The sequence below is a fragment of the Saccostrea echinata genome, unplaced genomic scaffold (genome assembly GCF_033153115.1).
Source record: "Saccostrea echinata isolate AGI-Se365-2 ecotype Australia unplaced genomic scaffold, CSIRO_AGI_Sech_v1 ptg000043l, whole genome shotgun sequence".
In the NCBI taxonomy this organism is placed as follows: domain Eukaryota; kingdom Metazoa; phylum Mollusca; class Bivalvia; order Ostreida; family Ostreidae; genus Saccostrea; species Saccostrea echinata.
The window spans coordinates 321,394-337,318 of NW_026889792.1; the positions used below are offsets into that span (position 1 = coordinate 321,394).

Below are 15,925 nucleotides of genomic sequence, written 5' to 3' on the forward strand. Positions count from 1 at the left end.
ATAATAAAAGGTCACTTTTATTTCAAATCTTTTTATTTAGTGCACTTGTATATCTGTATAATTATATAGCCTTACTTTGCAATATGTACATGCGTTTGAAAAATCAACTACCCGGTAAAATGTTCTTCCCTCAACACACCTGTAATATTGCCTTGTATACAGGTAACATCAATACATCACTAGACATATATCCACCAAAGGAATTTGGAGGTAATCTACTCCTGGACATTTCTCATACAATGACAAATTAAAGAAAGAGGACCAAGGGCCTTGAATCACTCTTCTGATAAATTGTGACAAATTAAAGAAAGAGGACCAAGGGCCTTGAATCACTCTCCTGATAAATTGTACAACATACCTATCACTTGTATTTGAAGCCTCATAGTATTCTATTTATCTAGATAAAACCTTGAAATTCTAAAAGTAGGTCATTGTTACCTTCATTTTGGTTTACACACTCTGAGAACACAAGATGCATCAACTGACAAAGCTTGATGATTCAAAGCATTATATTAATTGAAATATTTAAATATTACCTTGAAATTCCAAAAGTAGATCACTGTGACCTTCTTTTTAATTGAATCATTTTGAGGACCCAAGATGAAGCAACTGACAAAGTTTGCTGATTTTAAGCCAATTGGTATCTGAAAATATTCAAAAACGTAGGTCACTGTGGCCTACTTTTGAGTCAACTTGATATGTAACCTAAGATGCATCAATTGACAAGACTTGATGACCCTTTGCCTTATAGGAAGCAAAATATCAAAGTTTTGACAAAACATAATCTACAACATATCCTCATTCTTGTACGCAAGTTTTGTGATAATCTGCCCCCTGCTTCTTGAGAAGATTTTTTTTTAGCAACCTGTACTTTTTATATCATTTTCCCAATTATCTTCCCTTGCTTAAGGGTCACAACCCTGTTTTTAGTATAAATGAGAGCCAATTGACCAGAGATACTCTGACAATTTGACAAAAATTGGTCAAGGGGTTCTTGAGTTATGGCCCATATTCCTAAAAGTTGATGGACACTGCACAAATTGCCATAGCATTAGCTCTTTGAAGCCTTCTGCTCAGAAGAGCTAATAATATCATGATCCAATAAACTTAAGATACCACATCTAAGGGCAAATGATGAAAAGTCGAAGAGAATGGTCACTTTAAAGTGCTTAATTGTCTTAAACAATTCATTGAAAAGAATTTGCTTCCATGTGAAATTGATTTCCGTTTTGAAGATTTTTCTTATTTATACCCATGTAAAACTTTGATCAAGCATAGTGGCCACACCCTACCCCAGGGTCATGTTTTAAATCAACTTGAATCCACATTACCTGTGGATGCTGCAATATAAATGACTAATCTTTTGTTGTTCTTGAGAAGATTATTGATGATTTTTTCTATATATACCATGCAAGACTTTGACCACCCATGGAGGCCCCATCCTATCCCAGGGGGTCATGATTCAAACAATTTAGAATTTACACTATCCCAGTATGCTTCCATTTAAGTTTCGGCTTTTCTGGCCAAGTGGTTCTTGAGAATTTTTAATGACCCCACCCTATTTTTGTCTTCTCTTGATTATCTCCCCTTGTAAGGGGGCTTGGCTCTTCATTTTAACGATTTAAACTTCACTTTACCCAAGAATGCTTTGTACCAACTCTGCTTAAAATCAGCCTAGTAGTTCTTGGGAAGTTGAAAATGTGAAATGTTTACAGACAGATGGATGGACAGCTAAATGGTCGGACGGACAATTGGTGATCAGAAAAGCTCAATTGAGCTTTCAGCTGAGATGAACTAAAAACAAAACCATCAAGTCTTTATTTCTCAATCAGCAAAATAAAGACACATATTACAAAGCAACTCATTTGTATACCCAACAAAAAAGCTTACTGTGATGGAATGAAAACAAAATGATATACACTATATGCCTGACCATTTCATGGTTGGGGGCATAAAAATACTGAATAGTCTTCTGATAGAAATAGTTTACGATAGACAGGCATTCTGATTTCAGTAAACTTTGGTTAAGAGTTTAATCAAAAGATGAACACAAATAAACCGGACAGTTATGTAGAACCTGCCAGTCTAGTTTTTCTTTAAAAGCACAGTTCCATAAAATGTCATGGTTTCATCCACCAGATAATTCTGAAATGTATACATATAAAAGAATTAAAATTGTTCATTAACATCAGTAGCTGTCGAACTGTAGATTTATGATTTTACACAACCTTTGACCATGGTCTTTGACCATTACGCTGCAGATCTCAGTGCAATTTATGTCACAAGATTTTCTGCGCATGGTATGGGAGAATTCTCCACTTTCCAGCATTGGTCAACCTTTCATTTCGTAATTCCAGGCACATTCTTTAACCAACCTGTATATTTTATTCATTTTGTAACCCTTGTTACAGTCGTCTCTACCAACGAATAAACTCAATTGTTTTGAATTTTCTGCCATCCTACAAGAAATTCAAAACAATTGAGTATATTTGTCATCCCCCCACCATGCGCAGAAAATCTTGCAATGTAAATTTGACCATATTTGCATCACAGGATCTGTAGTGTTATGGTCAAAGACTAAAATATAAAACCTTAATGCAACAGTTCTGAAGCTATGACATCAGTTATCAGCAAAAAAGCTGATGAAAAATATTTTAGAACCTTTTTGTCTGAGAAAGAAATTAAGTAAAATATATGAAGTAAGTTTTGTTTCACTGCAAGCATCAAGACTCAAGTTTTTCTTTTATGGAAGTACAGAGTAAAGAAACAAAACATGTTTAAAAGATATATGTATAATTTTCTTACCCCCTCTTTCAATACCAACAATGATGGCAATTTATCAATTGGCATTTCAAAACACTCTGTCAGCTCAAAACAATGAATGCATTCTCTTTCTGTACAGGTGGTTGGTGAAATGCATTCCAAATGGAATACAGAAGGGAGAATTTCTGGGTCAATAATCTGACAAATAAATGTGTACACACTCTGAAAAAAAAGAACCATCAATATACAAAGGTGCAAGACCTCTTTCTGGAAAAAAAAATTTCAATTATTATCTTTTATGTGAGATCCATTTTTCTGTTGCTCCACTGTGATGTTAAATAATTGTCCAATTACTGTTGTTTTGTGTGAATAAGACAGCTTAATATGTGCATTAAAAGTACATTAAATTCAGAGGAAAATATATTTCTATTCATTTAATATGCTATGAGATGTATACATTCAAAACACCATTCACTCCAAAATTGCAGATGGTGACCTACATGTACATACCAGAGCTGCTTGAACATTTTTTTTAATGCCATATTATATCCAAAATTTGTAGACATTTTTAAAAATTAAATTCGAATTCTTTCAATTTGAAATTTAGAATTGCCAAAAATTTATTACTCTTCTATCAAATGCTCACTTATAGTGAGAAAATCATTCTCAAATTTGCTGGCTACTAGAGTATCCCATTGATGACTTTTCATCATATAACGTATCATTTCAATTTATTTCTTACATGTAACAACTCATGATGGCCAAGTTAGCATCTATCTTAAAAATTGTTACTTTAAATCCATATCATGTAATAAGAAGAAAATTGATTCAATAGTAATAACTCTTGTTAAATACATATACAAGGATTACTGTCTTCATTATGTTTATGATATGATAATGTGCACTTTTCATGCATCATATGTATCATACCTGTACTGTGTCTGTATGATGAAAGGCCCTAGAAAATGACATTCCCCCATGATTTTCATACACCACAGTCACCATCTTTCCATTGTCTGGGAATGTCAAGGCTATTCCGTCTGCCATCTTGAAGTTGAAAAGCAATTTAAAATTATGATTAATAGGCCTTTCAGTTCCTAAAATGACCTCCAAATACTTTTGAAAACAAGAGCCCATAAGCCATAAAATTCATCCAAGAGACGGTTGCCTTGTTGATCTTTAGAAGATTTTGCATTTTTCCCCTTTCCACTCCCATAAAAATTTTAATCCTATATTTGGCCCAAATCTAGCCCCAAGAGAATGTGATTTACTAAGTTTGATTCAACATGTTGGATGCTTTAATTCCAAAATGACTAACATGGTCTTAATGTTCAGGAGGAGATTTTTTTTTTTACAGATTTCTTTTTTTCTTCTATATCTTCACCTGTGAACCTTTGATCTTCTATTCTGGCATCTCCTTACTTACCCTTGAAGGCCTAATATGAATTTGGTTGAAATTAGCCTATTGGTTTCGGAGATCGAATATAGGTTTAGAGACATACCAGGTACAAAACTTACCCTTCTAGACAGAATTAACAATTCCAAGCATTAACATAATACTTTATGTAAGTCCAATTAATATTTTTCCAATGGCCCTTGATCATTCAAGGGCAAATAAAGTAGTTTACATTGTACTATGTGTGCAAGTACATGTACTGGGAAATAGGGTTTACTAAGAATTACTGAGAAGTAAGTTATGAGCAGTGAACTTCTTCAAGTGAACACTTCAAGACAATATACCGTATAGCGGGGTGCTAATTTTGGCTTATTTTAGTGGTTTGGTAGTAGCCCGCTAAAATTTTAATCACTAAAATATTCAGTATTCTTCTTAGTGTTCTTTTGCAATGTGTTCAAACCCTGTGTCCGCTAAAATTAATTACACCAAAATGATTGGCATACATTTGAACAAGCAAAACGCCAAATTTTACACCCGCCAAGAAATCCCGCTATACGATAACTGTATCATAATGTCAAACCTCCTTTCTCTTTATCTTCTTTTCCAAGACCTACAATAAAGAAACATTTGCTGATGTACCCATACTTGTATAAAAAAGTGTTCTTGGGAAAAACTGCTAAAATCCAATTTGAAAAATAAATAGCACTTTTTAAGATATATAATATGGTATACACTTACATCACAAAATGCTGCTACTTCACTGTCCATTAGCTGAAAATAATCAAAGAATCTGATATACATGTATACATGTACATATATGTCGAGAAACTGCCACTTTTATGATTTCTCATTTGATTGATTACTTTTTGATATTAAGAACAAGATAGCAGTAAACATATATAATACATGTATTCAATATTGACAATTTACTGGCAAATCCTCTAATACCGGTACATCCTCCTTCGAAAGCTGAAAGAAAGAACAGTAAATACTTTTATGCCCTGTTCACACCGAGAATTTACTAGTAATCTGAATGTAAGTTACAGCAAATTAAATTTGAATCCCATTTACACGGAGATTACAAATTAATTTAATTTGAATTAAATTACTGTGCATCAAATTACTCCGCATTAGCTCTTTAGATAATTAGAATTAAAATTCTGACACATGCATAATGGCAAAATCAAGTCGCATGCCACATGTCAGTGGTCAGATATGGGTACTTATGCTATTTTTTTTTTAGTGAAAAACAAAGTGAAATTATGCTTATCACTGAAATGATTACAGACACCATGACATGTCTAATGGATCTGCTCTGCACAATGTGAAGTGATTTGCAAATGACATCATGATAGCATTATACAACATGTGCGAATCTAGGGGGGGGGGGGGGTCGGGTCCCTAAAAGGACCTTGGACGCCTCACTAGCAAAGCGCAGACCCCTGTTAAGTAAAGTGGGTATGAAAAGTCATACATATAAAGATTAAGAAATGAATGAGAACACGCATTATTTCACTTCTCATTAATTTACTGCGAATTAAAACTCTCCGTGTGAACAGGTCATTACATTAACTATCTCATTCCAAATCATTGTTAAGGAAAAACTAGACTAGTGAAGTTTTAAGAAAAAAAGTAGATTGCTTGATGTTAAATTGTTGCTTATTTCAATATCATAATCATTTCTATACACATATGTATAAATGTATTGTTTAAAGATAACAAATATGTGTACTTAGTATACATTATCTTTTACATACAGCATCAGACTTAGGATCTGTATTAATGTCTGAAGAAAGAGAGGGTACCTCAATGTCTGGTAGCTCATCAGAAATCTAAAATATATATAAATATATATATATATATACAATGAAAAAAGTCAAGATTCTCAAGACCTGAAAATTCATTTTATCTGTAAGTGCTTCCTGCCTTTTAACCTTTAATGGCTCTTCAGATCGACAGTTACAAAATGAATCTCAAATTGCTTAGTAACATTCCACAGGCATCGGAAATGGGGGGGGGGGGGGCTTAGCCCCCACCACTTTTTTCAAAAGACGGACATAATATAGGCATTGAAAATTGGGGCTTACCTTTTTCTGTTGGTTTAGCTCCCCATTTCAGTTAGCCCCCCCCCCTTTCAATTTGCTTCTGATGCCTATAGATGTGTTCATAAGCACAACATCAATTATGAAGAAAAAAAAAATACTTCTACCAACAAGATTGATAACTCTTGTGTCTAACAATGCTGCCTATCATTAATAAGGAATACACATAACACATGAAGTTTATGACAAACAGACCCAAAATTATGCACAGACTGAGTAGCCAATTTTAGTCCTTTATTGAATTACAATTTAAAGGCAATGGATTGGTAAAATGTTTGCACAATTAAACTGTTATTTTTCCTGGACTCATAAATAGCCATAAGCTAGTTTTCATCTTTCAAATATCAGCAATAGAATATATATTATTAAACCAGAATGCACACCTGGAACTCTTGATCGATGTTGACTAATTCTAAAGTTTTCTTTGTTTTTACATTTACGTGCATTTGTGTTTGTTTGTAATAAATCATACATGCAATTGATGTTACTTTCCCCCTGACATGCTATAGCTGCATAAACTTGACAATTTTATGGAGACTGAGCATCAATAGCAATATAATTTAGATACTAGTTTATATATATGTCTATACAAGTAAGATCTGTACAGCAAAATCTTCAGACTGTGAAGAAGTCTGCGGTTTATAATAGTGCTAAAGAAAAAGATTAAAATGAGAGAAAAAGGGAGGAAAATTTTTTCTTCTTCAATGAGTCATATTTAGCTTTAAGTTTATGACCATGAACCCATTGAAAGTATTTAAAATACAATTGAAAATATTCACATGGATTCATTAGGAAAGAAGCAATCTACTTGTACTAAAACATACTAACATACCTCATTTTCAACAATGATTGGAGACAACTTTCTTTTTCTTTGTGGTTGTTCCTCTGCATTACTGCCTAGTGGTGACCCTTTCCCATCTAATTCCTTTGATGTTGATGGCTCCAAATCCTGCACATAACCATTATACAGCTTGCTAGAATAATACTAACATAATACAAGTCATATGTGATTACATGTAATTATAAACAAGGGCAGACAACTTACATAACATTCTGTGGATGCTTTCATGTCTCGTTTTCTCTTTTCCTTTTGGGTCTGCAAATGAAATATCTTGTGACTAAGGTGACCAAAAATCATAATGAATCCTGTTACCTTGTGTAATAATAAAATTATGACTAAGTTAAGAGCAAAATGTTTGTTATTTGATAGATTATCCAAATTTACTGAAAGTTTATTTAAATTAATAACTATAATTACCAAAAAAAAAAAAAAAAAAAAAAGAAAATGGAGGAACTGTTGGCAACAGGCTAGCAAAATGACACCTAGTTATTTAATAGAGTTTTCAATAGCAAAAAATTGATTTTGCCATTATACCCATATGGTGGGGGGGGGGGGGGGGGTGTTAAAAAGCTATTGCGAGTCTCCTTAAATTTTATTCAGTGGTATTGTTTTGAATAGGGTATATGGGTATGCCCAACTATTACAAATGTACCAATGTACATTCCAATCACTATTAGGAAAGTTTAAGCTGTAGAATGAAAAAAAACCCAAACAACTAGAAAGTCATGAAAAATAAACACTTACTGATCTTGATAATTCCATTTTAGGGAGTTTACAATCATCATCAGAACCCTACATTTAAAAAAAATGCACAATTTTTAAGTAAGTTCATCACAAAAGTTTCTAAAAATGTTGACTGCTTTATATGGAATTTGTACCCAGTATGATCTTTCTGATCAATTTGTCAGTTTACTGCATGTGGCCATCCCTAATAAAAATCTTCAAATATTATATGTAAGTTCAAATTTAAGAGAAACAATCTCTAGCTTTCATATAATCACTTATATTAAACAGAGCACACTATTAATTGGTACAGTGGTAAATTATATTTTGATGCCTAAAAATACATCCAAATGCATGCAGTTTCTTTCAAATTCTGGTCAATTTTAGAAATTTTGTTGACTTTCCTCAGTGAAGTTTCAGACTAATTTCTTCAATTGTGAAGCCACAAGAAACTTTTAAAATTTTTGTTTAAAAAACTTTCATAAACAACAATGGCAATTTACTTGTACTAAACATACCTCATTTTCAATAATGATTGGAGACAATTTTATTTTTCTATGTGGTTGTTCCTCTACATTACTGCCTAGTGGTGACCCTTTCCCATCTAATTCCTTTCATGTTGATGGCTCCAAATCCTGCACATAACCATTATACAGCTTGCTTGAAAAATAATTAATACAAGTCATGCAAAATTCATTTTAAACAGGGTCAGATCACTTACATAACATTCTGTGGATGCTTTCATTCCATGTTTTCTCTCTTTCTTTGGGGTCTGCAAAGGAAAAATATACATGTATCTGTGTTCTAAATTCCTTGAACTACATGTATTTTAAAATTACTTACTGCATAATCTTTAATTTTTAATTTCAAAATTGCACTTAGGTTCTTAAGGCATATCAGTGATGAAAGCAAGTGGAGCAGGAGTCACAATGCTCACCAAAGTCACATCCTCTCTGCTTATAAGCTAAAGATTTAAATTAAAAAAAAAAAAAACCTTTTTATTCCCTGAACAATTTAACCAACCCAACTTAGCACAAGCGGATCATGATTAAACTGAACTTGAATCCACACGGGGGGGGGGGGGGGGGGGGGTTACTTCATGCTGCCATAACAAAATGATTGAAACAGCCTTGCTGTTCATCAGAAATTTTTAGCATTTTACTTCCATATGCATGCATTTTGTGAAAATTGATACCCTATTTAAGCCAAATTCTATCCCTATGATCAATGTTTTTTGTTTTTGTTTTTTAATTGGAAACTTAAATCCAATGGAAGAGAAGGTTGCATTGCAATGTGAATTAGTGTGGCACTGCAACTATTGAAACCATATTTTTTTTTCATTATTTCTTTGCTTTCACATGTACCGGTAAATGGGTTTTTAACCCCCAATGTGACCCCATCCTACCTCCAGGTACCATTCAGTTCTTTAAATCTGCACTACAAAAGTCTCCATACATGCATATTACTGTCACATCATATTCCTGCTGCACTTGAGGAGGAGATTTCCAAACATTTTTTTTTTCTATTTATTCAAATTCATGTAAAATTTGGATCCCATATTTTAATTCACCACAACCAATCCTGGGGAAAAGGGGGTGGGGATTTGAACAAATATTTTGATGACATCCATCATATTTCTGTTTATTTTATACTCTCCCCTTCCAAGAGGGTGTGGTTCTTTAGATAAATAAATTTTCTCTTCATCAAAGTATGCTTTGTGCCAAGTTTGGTTGATATTGATCCAATGCTTTTGGAGAAGTCAAAATATTAAATGTTTACTTTGACAAAAACAATGAAGATTGACAATGGACATATTCCTATCATAAAAAGCTCACTTTAACCTTAAATTTGGCCCACATGTTAAAAAAATTGATTATTATGATGTAACTACCTCAAGATCCAGCTCTTCAAAGTCTTCAAATTCATCAGATATCTTAATTAAAAAAAAAAATTTGATTTTTAAAAAGCTCATAATTGTACAAAGATGTAAAAAATATTTGCTATGTTCACCTAATCCATTATCTAGACTATCTCCAGTTATTAAATGAGGTGAACTGATCTAAATGCACATGTAAGTCTAAGTAGGATTCTTGTTTGATTTCATAATTAAGGATAAATAATACTAACAAAATTTAAATATCTTTGTTTAAATATGAGCCTCTCCAACTAAAGAAGTGATATTTGTTTAGTTGAACAACTTTATTTTTGACCAAGCTACAAAATTTGGTGAAAAGTGGGAAAATGTAACTTAGCTAAAAAATTATTTTTGAAAATTTAAGAAATATATGAATTTTTGTTACTGAAAAATTTCTAGGAACATGTTCTGGAGTCTATTTTTACATTTTACATAAATAAAATTTTCTATTTAGATTTTGATTGAAAGAAATAATGAAAAAATAGTAATGTCACTCTTCTGTATGGGAGATAAGAAAATTTGATGTGGTACTGTACCTTTAATTCATTCATATAGACAGATTCCTTACTGTTTACCTTATTCTTTGCATTTAAAGATTCGACAAGTCTATTAATTTAATCATGAACATACATCAAAAAATATCATATATACATGTATAAGCTTTAAGATACAAAGTATGTGTTTAAAAATATCATTTTTTTTCTTTACAGAATATATTTTGTGACAATTTTACATTATTTTTGTGTCAGATCACAGAAATTGCACTTGCATGAATTTATGATCTAACACAACCAACAGTGAGAAATTAAAAAAAACAAATAAAGAGAAAGTTACTATATGCTACATGGAAAGTAAGAAATGCTGTAAAAATTATCTGAGTTTATCTATGGTTATTTATTTAAATCTTAACAAGACTATTTCTTTCTTAATCAATTAAAAAAAATGAAAAATTTACTTCATGCAAGCATATTCAATTCCCTTTATGCCCTAAAGAAGGAAAAAGTTATCTTCCCTCACACAATCTAAAACATCATTGAAAACACAGAATTTGTTGTCCCTTACATAAAATCTTTATTTTTAAGCTAAATTAAAATCATGATAAATCATTTTGTGAAAATAAATAACACTACCACAAAGTAATGCTAACTTTATGACATTCCTTGAAGTCATATCTGCATGTCATTCTGCCCATCATATTATAATTCTTTTGAAAATTACTTTAACTTAAAGATGCTTTTTTAATACAATAGGAAAAAGATTAAAGTTATTATTCTCATCCTATAAGCACTTTACTCTAACATTACTATTTTCAACATTCTTCATTTCTTTGGAACTGTCAATTTACTTTATAAAAGATAAAAGGAAGTACATGTACATGGCACAATTAACTTTGAAAGCATTATATTCTTATTTATACATGTAGGTACAAATATATTAATTTTACAAGGGGAACATGGACTTAGATATGAGCAGACTGACAGAAAAACAAAATCATGAAAAGAAAAGATCAATTAATCAAATCATTACATGCTAGAATTCAAAGATTAAACAAAAAATAAACATAATTGTAAATCACTAAAACCTCTGATAATTTCTGCCCTTTGTATTTTTCTGTAATTTCTCTCCTATCTAAAACATCAAAAAGTGAAGAAAAATACAAAAGAAAACTTGTCAATCATTTACAATAACTTCCTTATCTGTGCAGCAGACATCATCTATATGTATATCAAATCTGTTGGAACTTCCACTTTCCAATTCACTTCAAGCTAACCATGGTATTTAAGATATCAATGTTTGAAATATTGAAGTTCAATAGTATTAATTTCATAACAAAATGTTTATCTTAAATAATGTTGTCCTCCATGCAATAATTTGGCTGCCATTATTTGAATTTCAAACAGGCAGACACAAAAGTACTTCATGATAAATTTCTTTTAAAAACATGCAGTACTGAAATTGGGCCATCCTTAAAAAATTGTTTGTTTGGAATTGCTGCCTATGGGTTTCCAACCAAGGAGGGAGGGAGTGAGTGCAATGGAAATATTGAGTACTCAGAATGTACATAAAAATAATAAATAAGATCTTTGCATTTCAATCAATTGTCTATTAACTATGTACATGTATCTGCAAGCAACTTTGTTTATATTATAAACAACTTCCACTGTAACAAAATAATGTGATTGGTATATCTCTCTGTGCATATTAGTCTACCATGTTGACGACACAATAACAAGTTACTCTTTCCCATAAAAATTAGGCCCCGCCTCCTTATATAAAACTTTCCTTTTGCTGCATTATGAATATTCATGATTTTATTTGGAACATATCGGTACTTTTCACATTGTTTACAGAAATTGATAGGTGTTCCAAATAGGTGTGTATCAGTTCATCAAACTGACGCACCTTAAGTCCTTTTAGCAGGGAATCTGTCTTTTTAGGGTGATTTTCAAGAAATCAGCAAAAAATATCGATTTACTCTTAATTAGTGAAAAATCAGTATGGGTATAATAATGATTTCTATAAATGTGCTATTAGATGTATGTCCTTCTACAATAAAGATAATGAATTGAAATTGATTTTTTTCTACACTGTAGATGTAAATATTAGTGATAATTGCTGCCCATAACCCAGTATATAATTAATTATACAGTTAAAAGAATGTTCAGGCAAACACAAAACAATACCTTTTGACATGATTATAATTAAGTTTGACCTTTAAATATAGAAAAAATCCTTGTAATTACATCAAAGTGTTTCAAAGGTGTTTTGTATTTTTTTTTCTAAGGATTAAGTGTGTGTAAATACAATGAAAGTTAGGTAAGGCTATCTTTAAATTAATATTTGTCTGTCCTTCCCTGACTTAAGGTAAAAACATTCATTCAGTAGTTAAGTAGGGATTTTTTTCCCAGAAAATTTCAACATCAATGCAGAATTTCTAAAATATATTTTAAAAAAAACTTGTTGACAGGATGAGAAAATTCTAGAATGAAAATTTTAAAATTGATCATTTTCTTGAGGTAAAACAAAATTGACATGAGCCATTTTGAGCCAGTCAGTCGGGAGAGGGCAAAATTTTAAAGATGGCTTGAGGTAAATTCTCAAACAGCTCTTAAAGTATTACCTTTCCCTCTGGCCTTTGCATATATCTTTAGTGGTACATATTTCTTATTTGTTTTTAGTTTCTCCAAGTGACCAAGTGTGAATTGTTGGGGGTTCTCTATTGCTTCAATACCACATTTTCCCATTATGTAGGGAAGGAAAATAATCTTCCCTCTGAACATGTCACTAATTTTGGACATCCAATTTTCCGCATTATCGCTGTAGCTGGTTAGGATTTTCAGACAGCCACTAAGTCCATCATCCGTTGGGAAGGCTCTCTTCAAGGCCCTATTTTTACCATCCATTATATGAACAATCAGTTCCTGCAATGTTAAGCAAACACATGTATATACATGTACCATACATGCATGTTAGTGAATTTCTGAATATAAGAAAAAATTAAAATATTTTTAATGTCTTTCAGCTTATACAATTCTTCATTAACAACTCTTGTTGACATGTATATGTATGCAAAAACATGTACATTGTATGTGAGGAATGACCATTTACTTTGTGTCAATTTATGTTTCACACTGTTATTATGACAACAAGTAACTGTAACATAAACTCAATCCATAGTCTCTCACTTTTGAAATGCTCCTATCTGGTTTTGGTTTTGGTTTATGCTTCAGGCTTTGAGGGCCATACTTCTTTTTTAGGAACTCTAGACTTTCTTTGCAACCTTAAAAGATTTACTTTAAAATGACTTCACACTAACAATAGAAACATAACACACATTATCAAAAACTTGTATTGAGACACAAATTCATACTTATCATTTTACTTTATCCTAGCAAAATCATTGTCTCAAGGATGTACTATTTGGGGAAATCCTTGGCCCTATGATCATGTTTGTTTTAAGCTCAAGACAAAAATTTATCTACTAAATTACAGGGTGTTAACAATTTCCATGACCGCTTGCTCAAGAGGACAAGTTTGAATCATAACCACTCATCACCATGATGACTTTCCTTGTCCCGACTACCAAAGCTCACTTGTCGACAAGCAAGCACAGATATTTCAGATTTCTTTTAAATTGATGATATTCATTAATCAGATTCTAAGTCTCCTACCAAATCTGGAAGCACTTTGCTTCATTTTCACACAACATGTCATATAAAGAGAAGCACATAAAAAATAAATTTCATAATGACTATTGTAAGTAAGCAAGTTAATCATTTATTATAGTGACATGCGTGTGTACATATGATAGATATAAATATTTTGAGGTCTGCCTTGGAAAATTTGTTACTGTATTAAGGTGTTTCCTACAGGAAATCATCAATGCTTTTTATAAGTTGTAGAATATACTATACAATCATTAGTAAATTTACCTTTGGATAACTTTTGTTCAACACCTTTTATGTCTGCCATATCTGGGAGCACCTCACAACCTGAAAATTTAGAGAAATACATTATTCTATTGTATTTTCATGCCAAATGAATGTAGTATACATGTAATTATAGCAAAATTTCCATGTCATCAGTGTCAGAAAGCACCTCACTGTGACTACCTGTGAATTTTCATAAATACAGTTAAACCTTGTTATCTTGAACTTGATGGGACTGAACTTTGAGATATCCAAGGATTTGAGATATCAGGGATAACATACTTAAAGAATAAGTGGTTGCAACTTCCAAATCACTTTGACATGTCCATGGCATCTGAAAATATCACCATATGATCAGTGTTCAAGATATCAAAGTTCAACTGAATATTCATTAAATACAGGTAAACTTCCGTATCTCGACATCGCGGATACATCGACAACCTGGGATATGTTGACGTCCGTCCGTGCTCCCGGCAGTATTTACTATATACTTCATTTGCAAACACTCTGATATGTCTACCTCTGTAATGTCGACAACCCTGTTTATCTCGATGTATATTCAGGTATATTCACAGTCCCAAGAGCAACATTTACCTGGTATATGTCGACATCGGCAATTTTCTGCTCTATTAAACCTAACTGTTTGTCAAATGGTCACTCGTCAGGCATGGATGACTCTGTGTATCTCGACATCATAAGAAATTCACACCTTTCACACCCATGTTTTGACTACACACTGCTGAATTCATTCTATAGTCAGACTGTGTTTGTAGAAGAATCCCAAGCCCTTCGGTCTTCTTCGAGACTTTCATTGCTCAATTAAATGTTCAGCTTGGGCAATATCATTGATAAATCTATACAATTTTCGTTAAATGTACCGACGTTTATTAATATCAACATAAAGCACAACTTTTATAATTTGAAAAAGCTTAGTGCATTACAATGAATAATAAATGCATTAAATTTAATTCTAACTAAGGAATTAAATGATGTTTTAAAAGATATTTTGTTTTTAAAATTCATTCAACAGGAACTTGAATAATCAAATTAATGACATGATTAACTGAATCAGCCTTAATTCATGCACAAGTAACATCACATTTTGTTTTTATGAGCTTTCTTTTTGAAATGAGAAAAAAAAAAAAATAATGCATCTAATTTTTTTTCTGTTTCTCGGATGTCGACTTTATACGGTTCGAAGTTTATAGAGCACATTTCATATCCTGTTCTGACCAAAAAAACAAGTTACACGTACACGGAATGGTGGAATTTTGGAAAACTTTGTAAATTTAGAAAGATTTCGATATAGAGAAAGAACTTATTTTATAAACATTATTTTTATTATAATTCCTTAGATTTGGTAATAAAAATAGAGGGATTCCTGAAATAAGATGAACTACCGTATATTGAAGTCATGTACGTAATAAACCTGTCTGTTTTGCTATGCAGTGAAATCTTGGGCGTCTTGGACATGAAGTCTCAACTCTGATACCTCAACATTTTCCGATAGTTCTGCTGATGTCGAGATAGCAAAGTTTACCTGTAATTGATTAATTGTAATTTAAGGCAAAAGGAATTTGCTTCAAATCTAGAACTTCCGCAATCAATAAATTTACCAATGGATGGTTCTTTTTCAACATCTCCAGTGTCCTTGCTACCTATAAAATAGATAAATGCATAAATAACTAGTAATATTCTAATAGTAATGAAAATGGTTACAAATGTTCCTAAAAACAGATACATGTACGTAGTAAT

The 15,925-nt window shown here is 31.9% G+C and overlaps 1 protein-coding gene across 3 annotated transcripts; it reads right to left on the minus strand.

The window, feature by feature from the left end:
• Positions 1-1,803: 1,803 nt before the first annotated feature.
• On the minus strand, positions 1,804-12,974 carry LOC133201239 (uncharacterized). 3 transcript variants are annotated; one of them, XM_061337032.1, is made up of 13 exons: positions 9,717-9,755; positions 8,547-8,597; positions 8,344-8,460; positions 7,847-7,894; positions 7,307-7,357; positions 7,094-7,210; positions 5,917-5,991; positions 5,090-5,128; positions 4,898-4,930; positions 4,740-4,769; positions 3,694-3,810; positions 2,806-2,985; positions 1,804-2,145 (listed from the first exon to the last, which is right to left on the minus strand). In XM_061337032.1, the coding sequence occupies exons 4-13, from the start codon at positions 7,862-7,864 to the stop codon at positions 2,086-2,088; spliced, it is 720 nt and encodes a 239-aa protein (XP_061193016.1). In that variant the 5' UTR covers positions 7,865-7,894; positions 8,344-8,460; positions 8,547-8,597; positions 9,717-9,755; the 3' UTR covers positions 1,804-2,085. The 3 variants fall into 3 exon arrangements, with proteins under 3 accessions (XP_061193016.1, XP_061193014.1, XP_061193015.1); XM_061337030.1 differs by lacking the exons at positions 7,307-7,357; positions 7,847-7,894; positions 8,344-8,460 and adding an exon at positions 12,862-12,974 and having other exon boundaries at positions 9,717-9,758; XM_061337031.1 differs by lacking the exons at positions 4,898-4,930; positions 7,307-7,357; positions 7,847-7,894; positions 8,344-8,460 and adding an exon at positions 12,862-12,974 and having other exon boundaries at positions 9,717-9,758.
• Between the last annotated feature and the right edge of the window lie 2,951 nt (positions 12,975-15,925).

Excerpts from the sequence above, each read along its gene's own strand:
- LOC133201239 (XM_061337030.1), bottom strand. The coding sequence starts at position 12,882 with ATGCAAAGGCCAGAGGGAAAG. Across the intron at positions 9,759-12,861 it reads TGCAAAGGCCAGAGGGAAAG|ATATCTGATGAATTTGAAGA; the intron begins GTAATACTTTAA and ends TTTTTAATTAAG. Across the intron at positions 2,986-3,693 it reads ATCATACAGACACAGTACAG|AGTGTGTACACATTTATTTG; the intron begins GTATGATACATA and ends CTTTTTTTTCAG.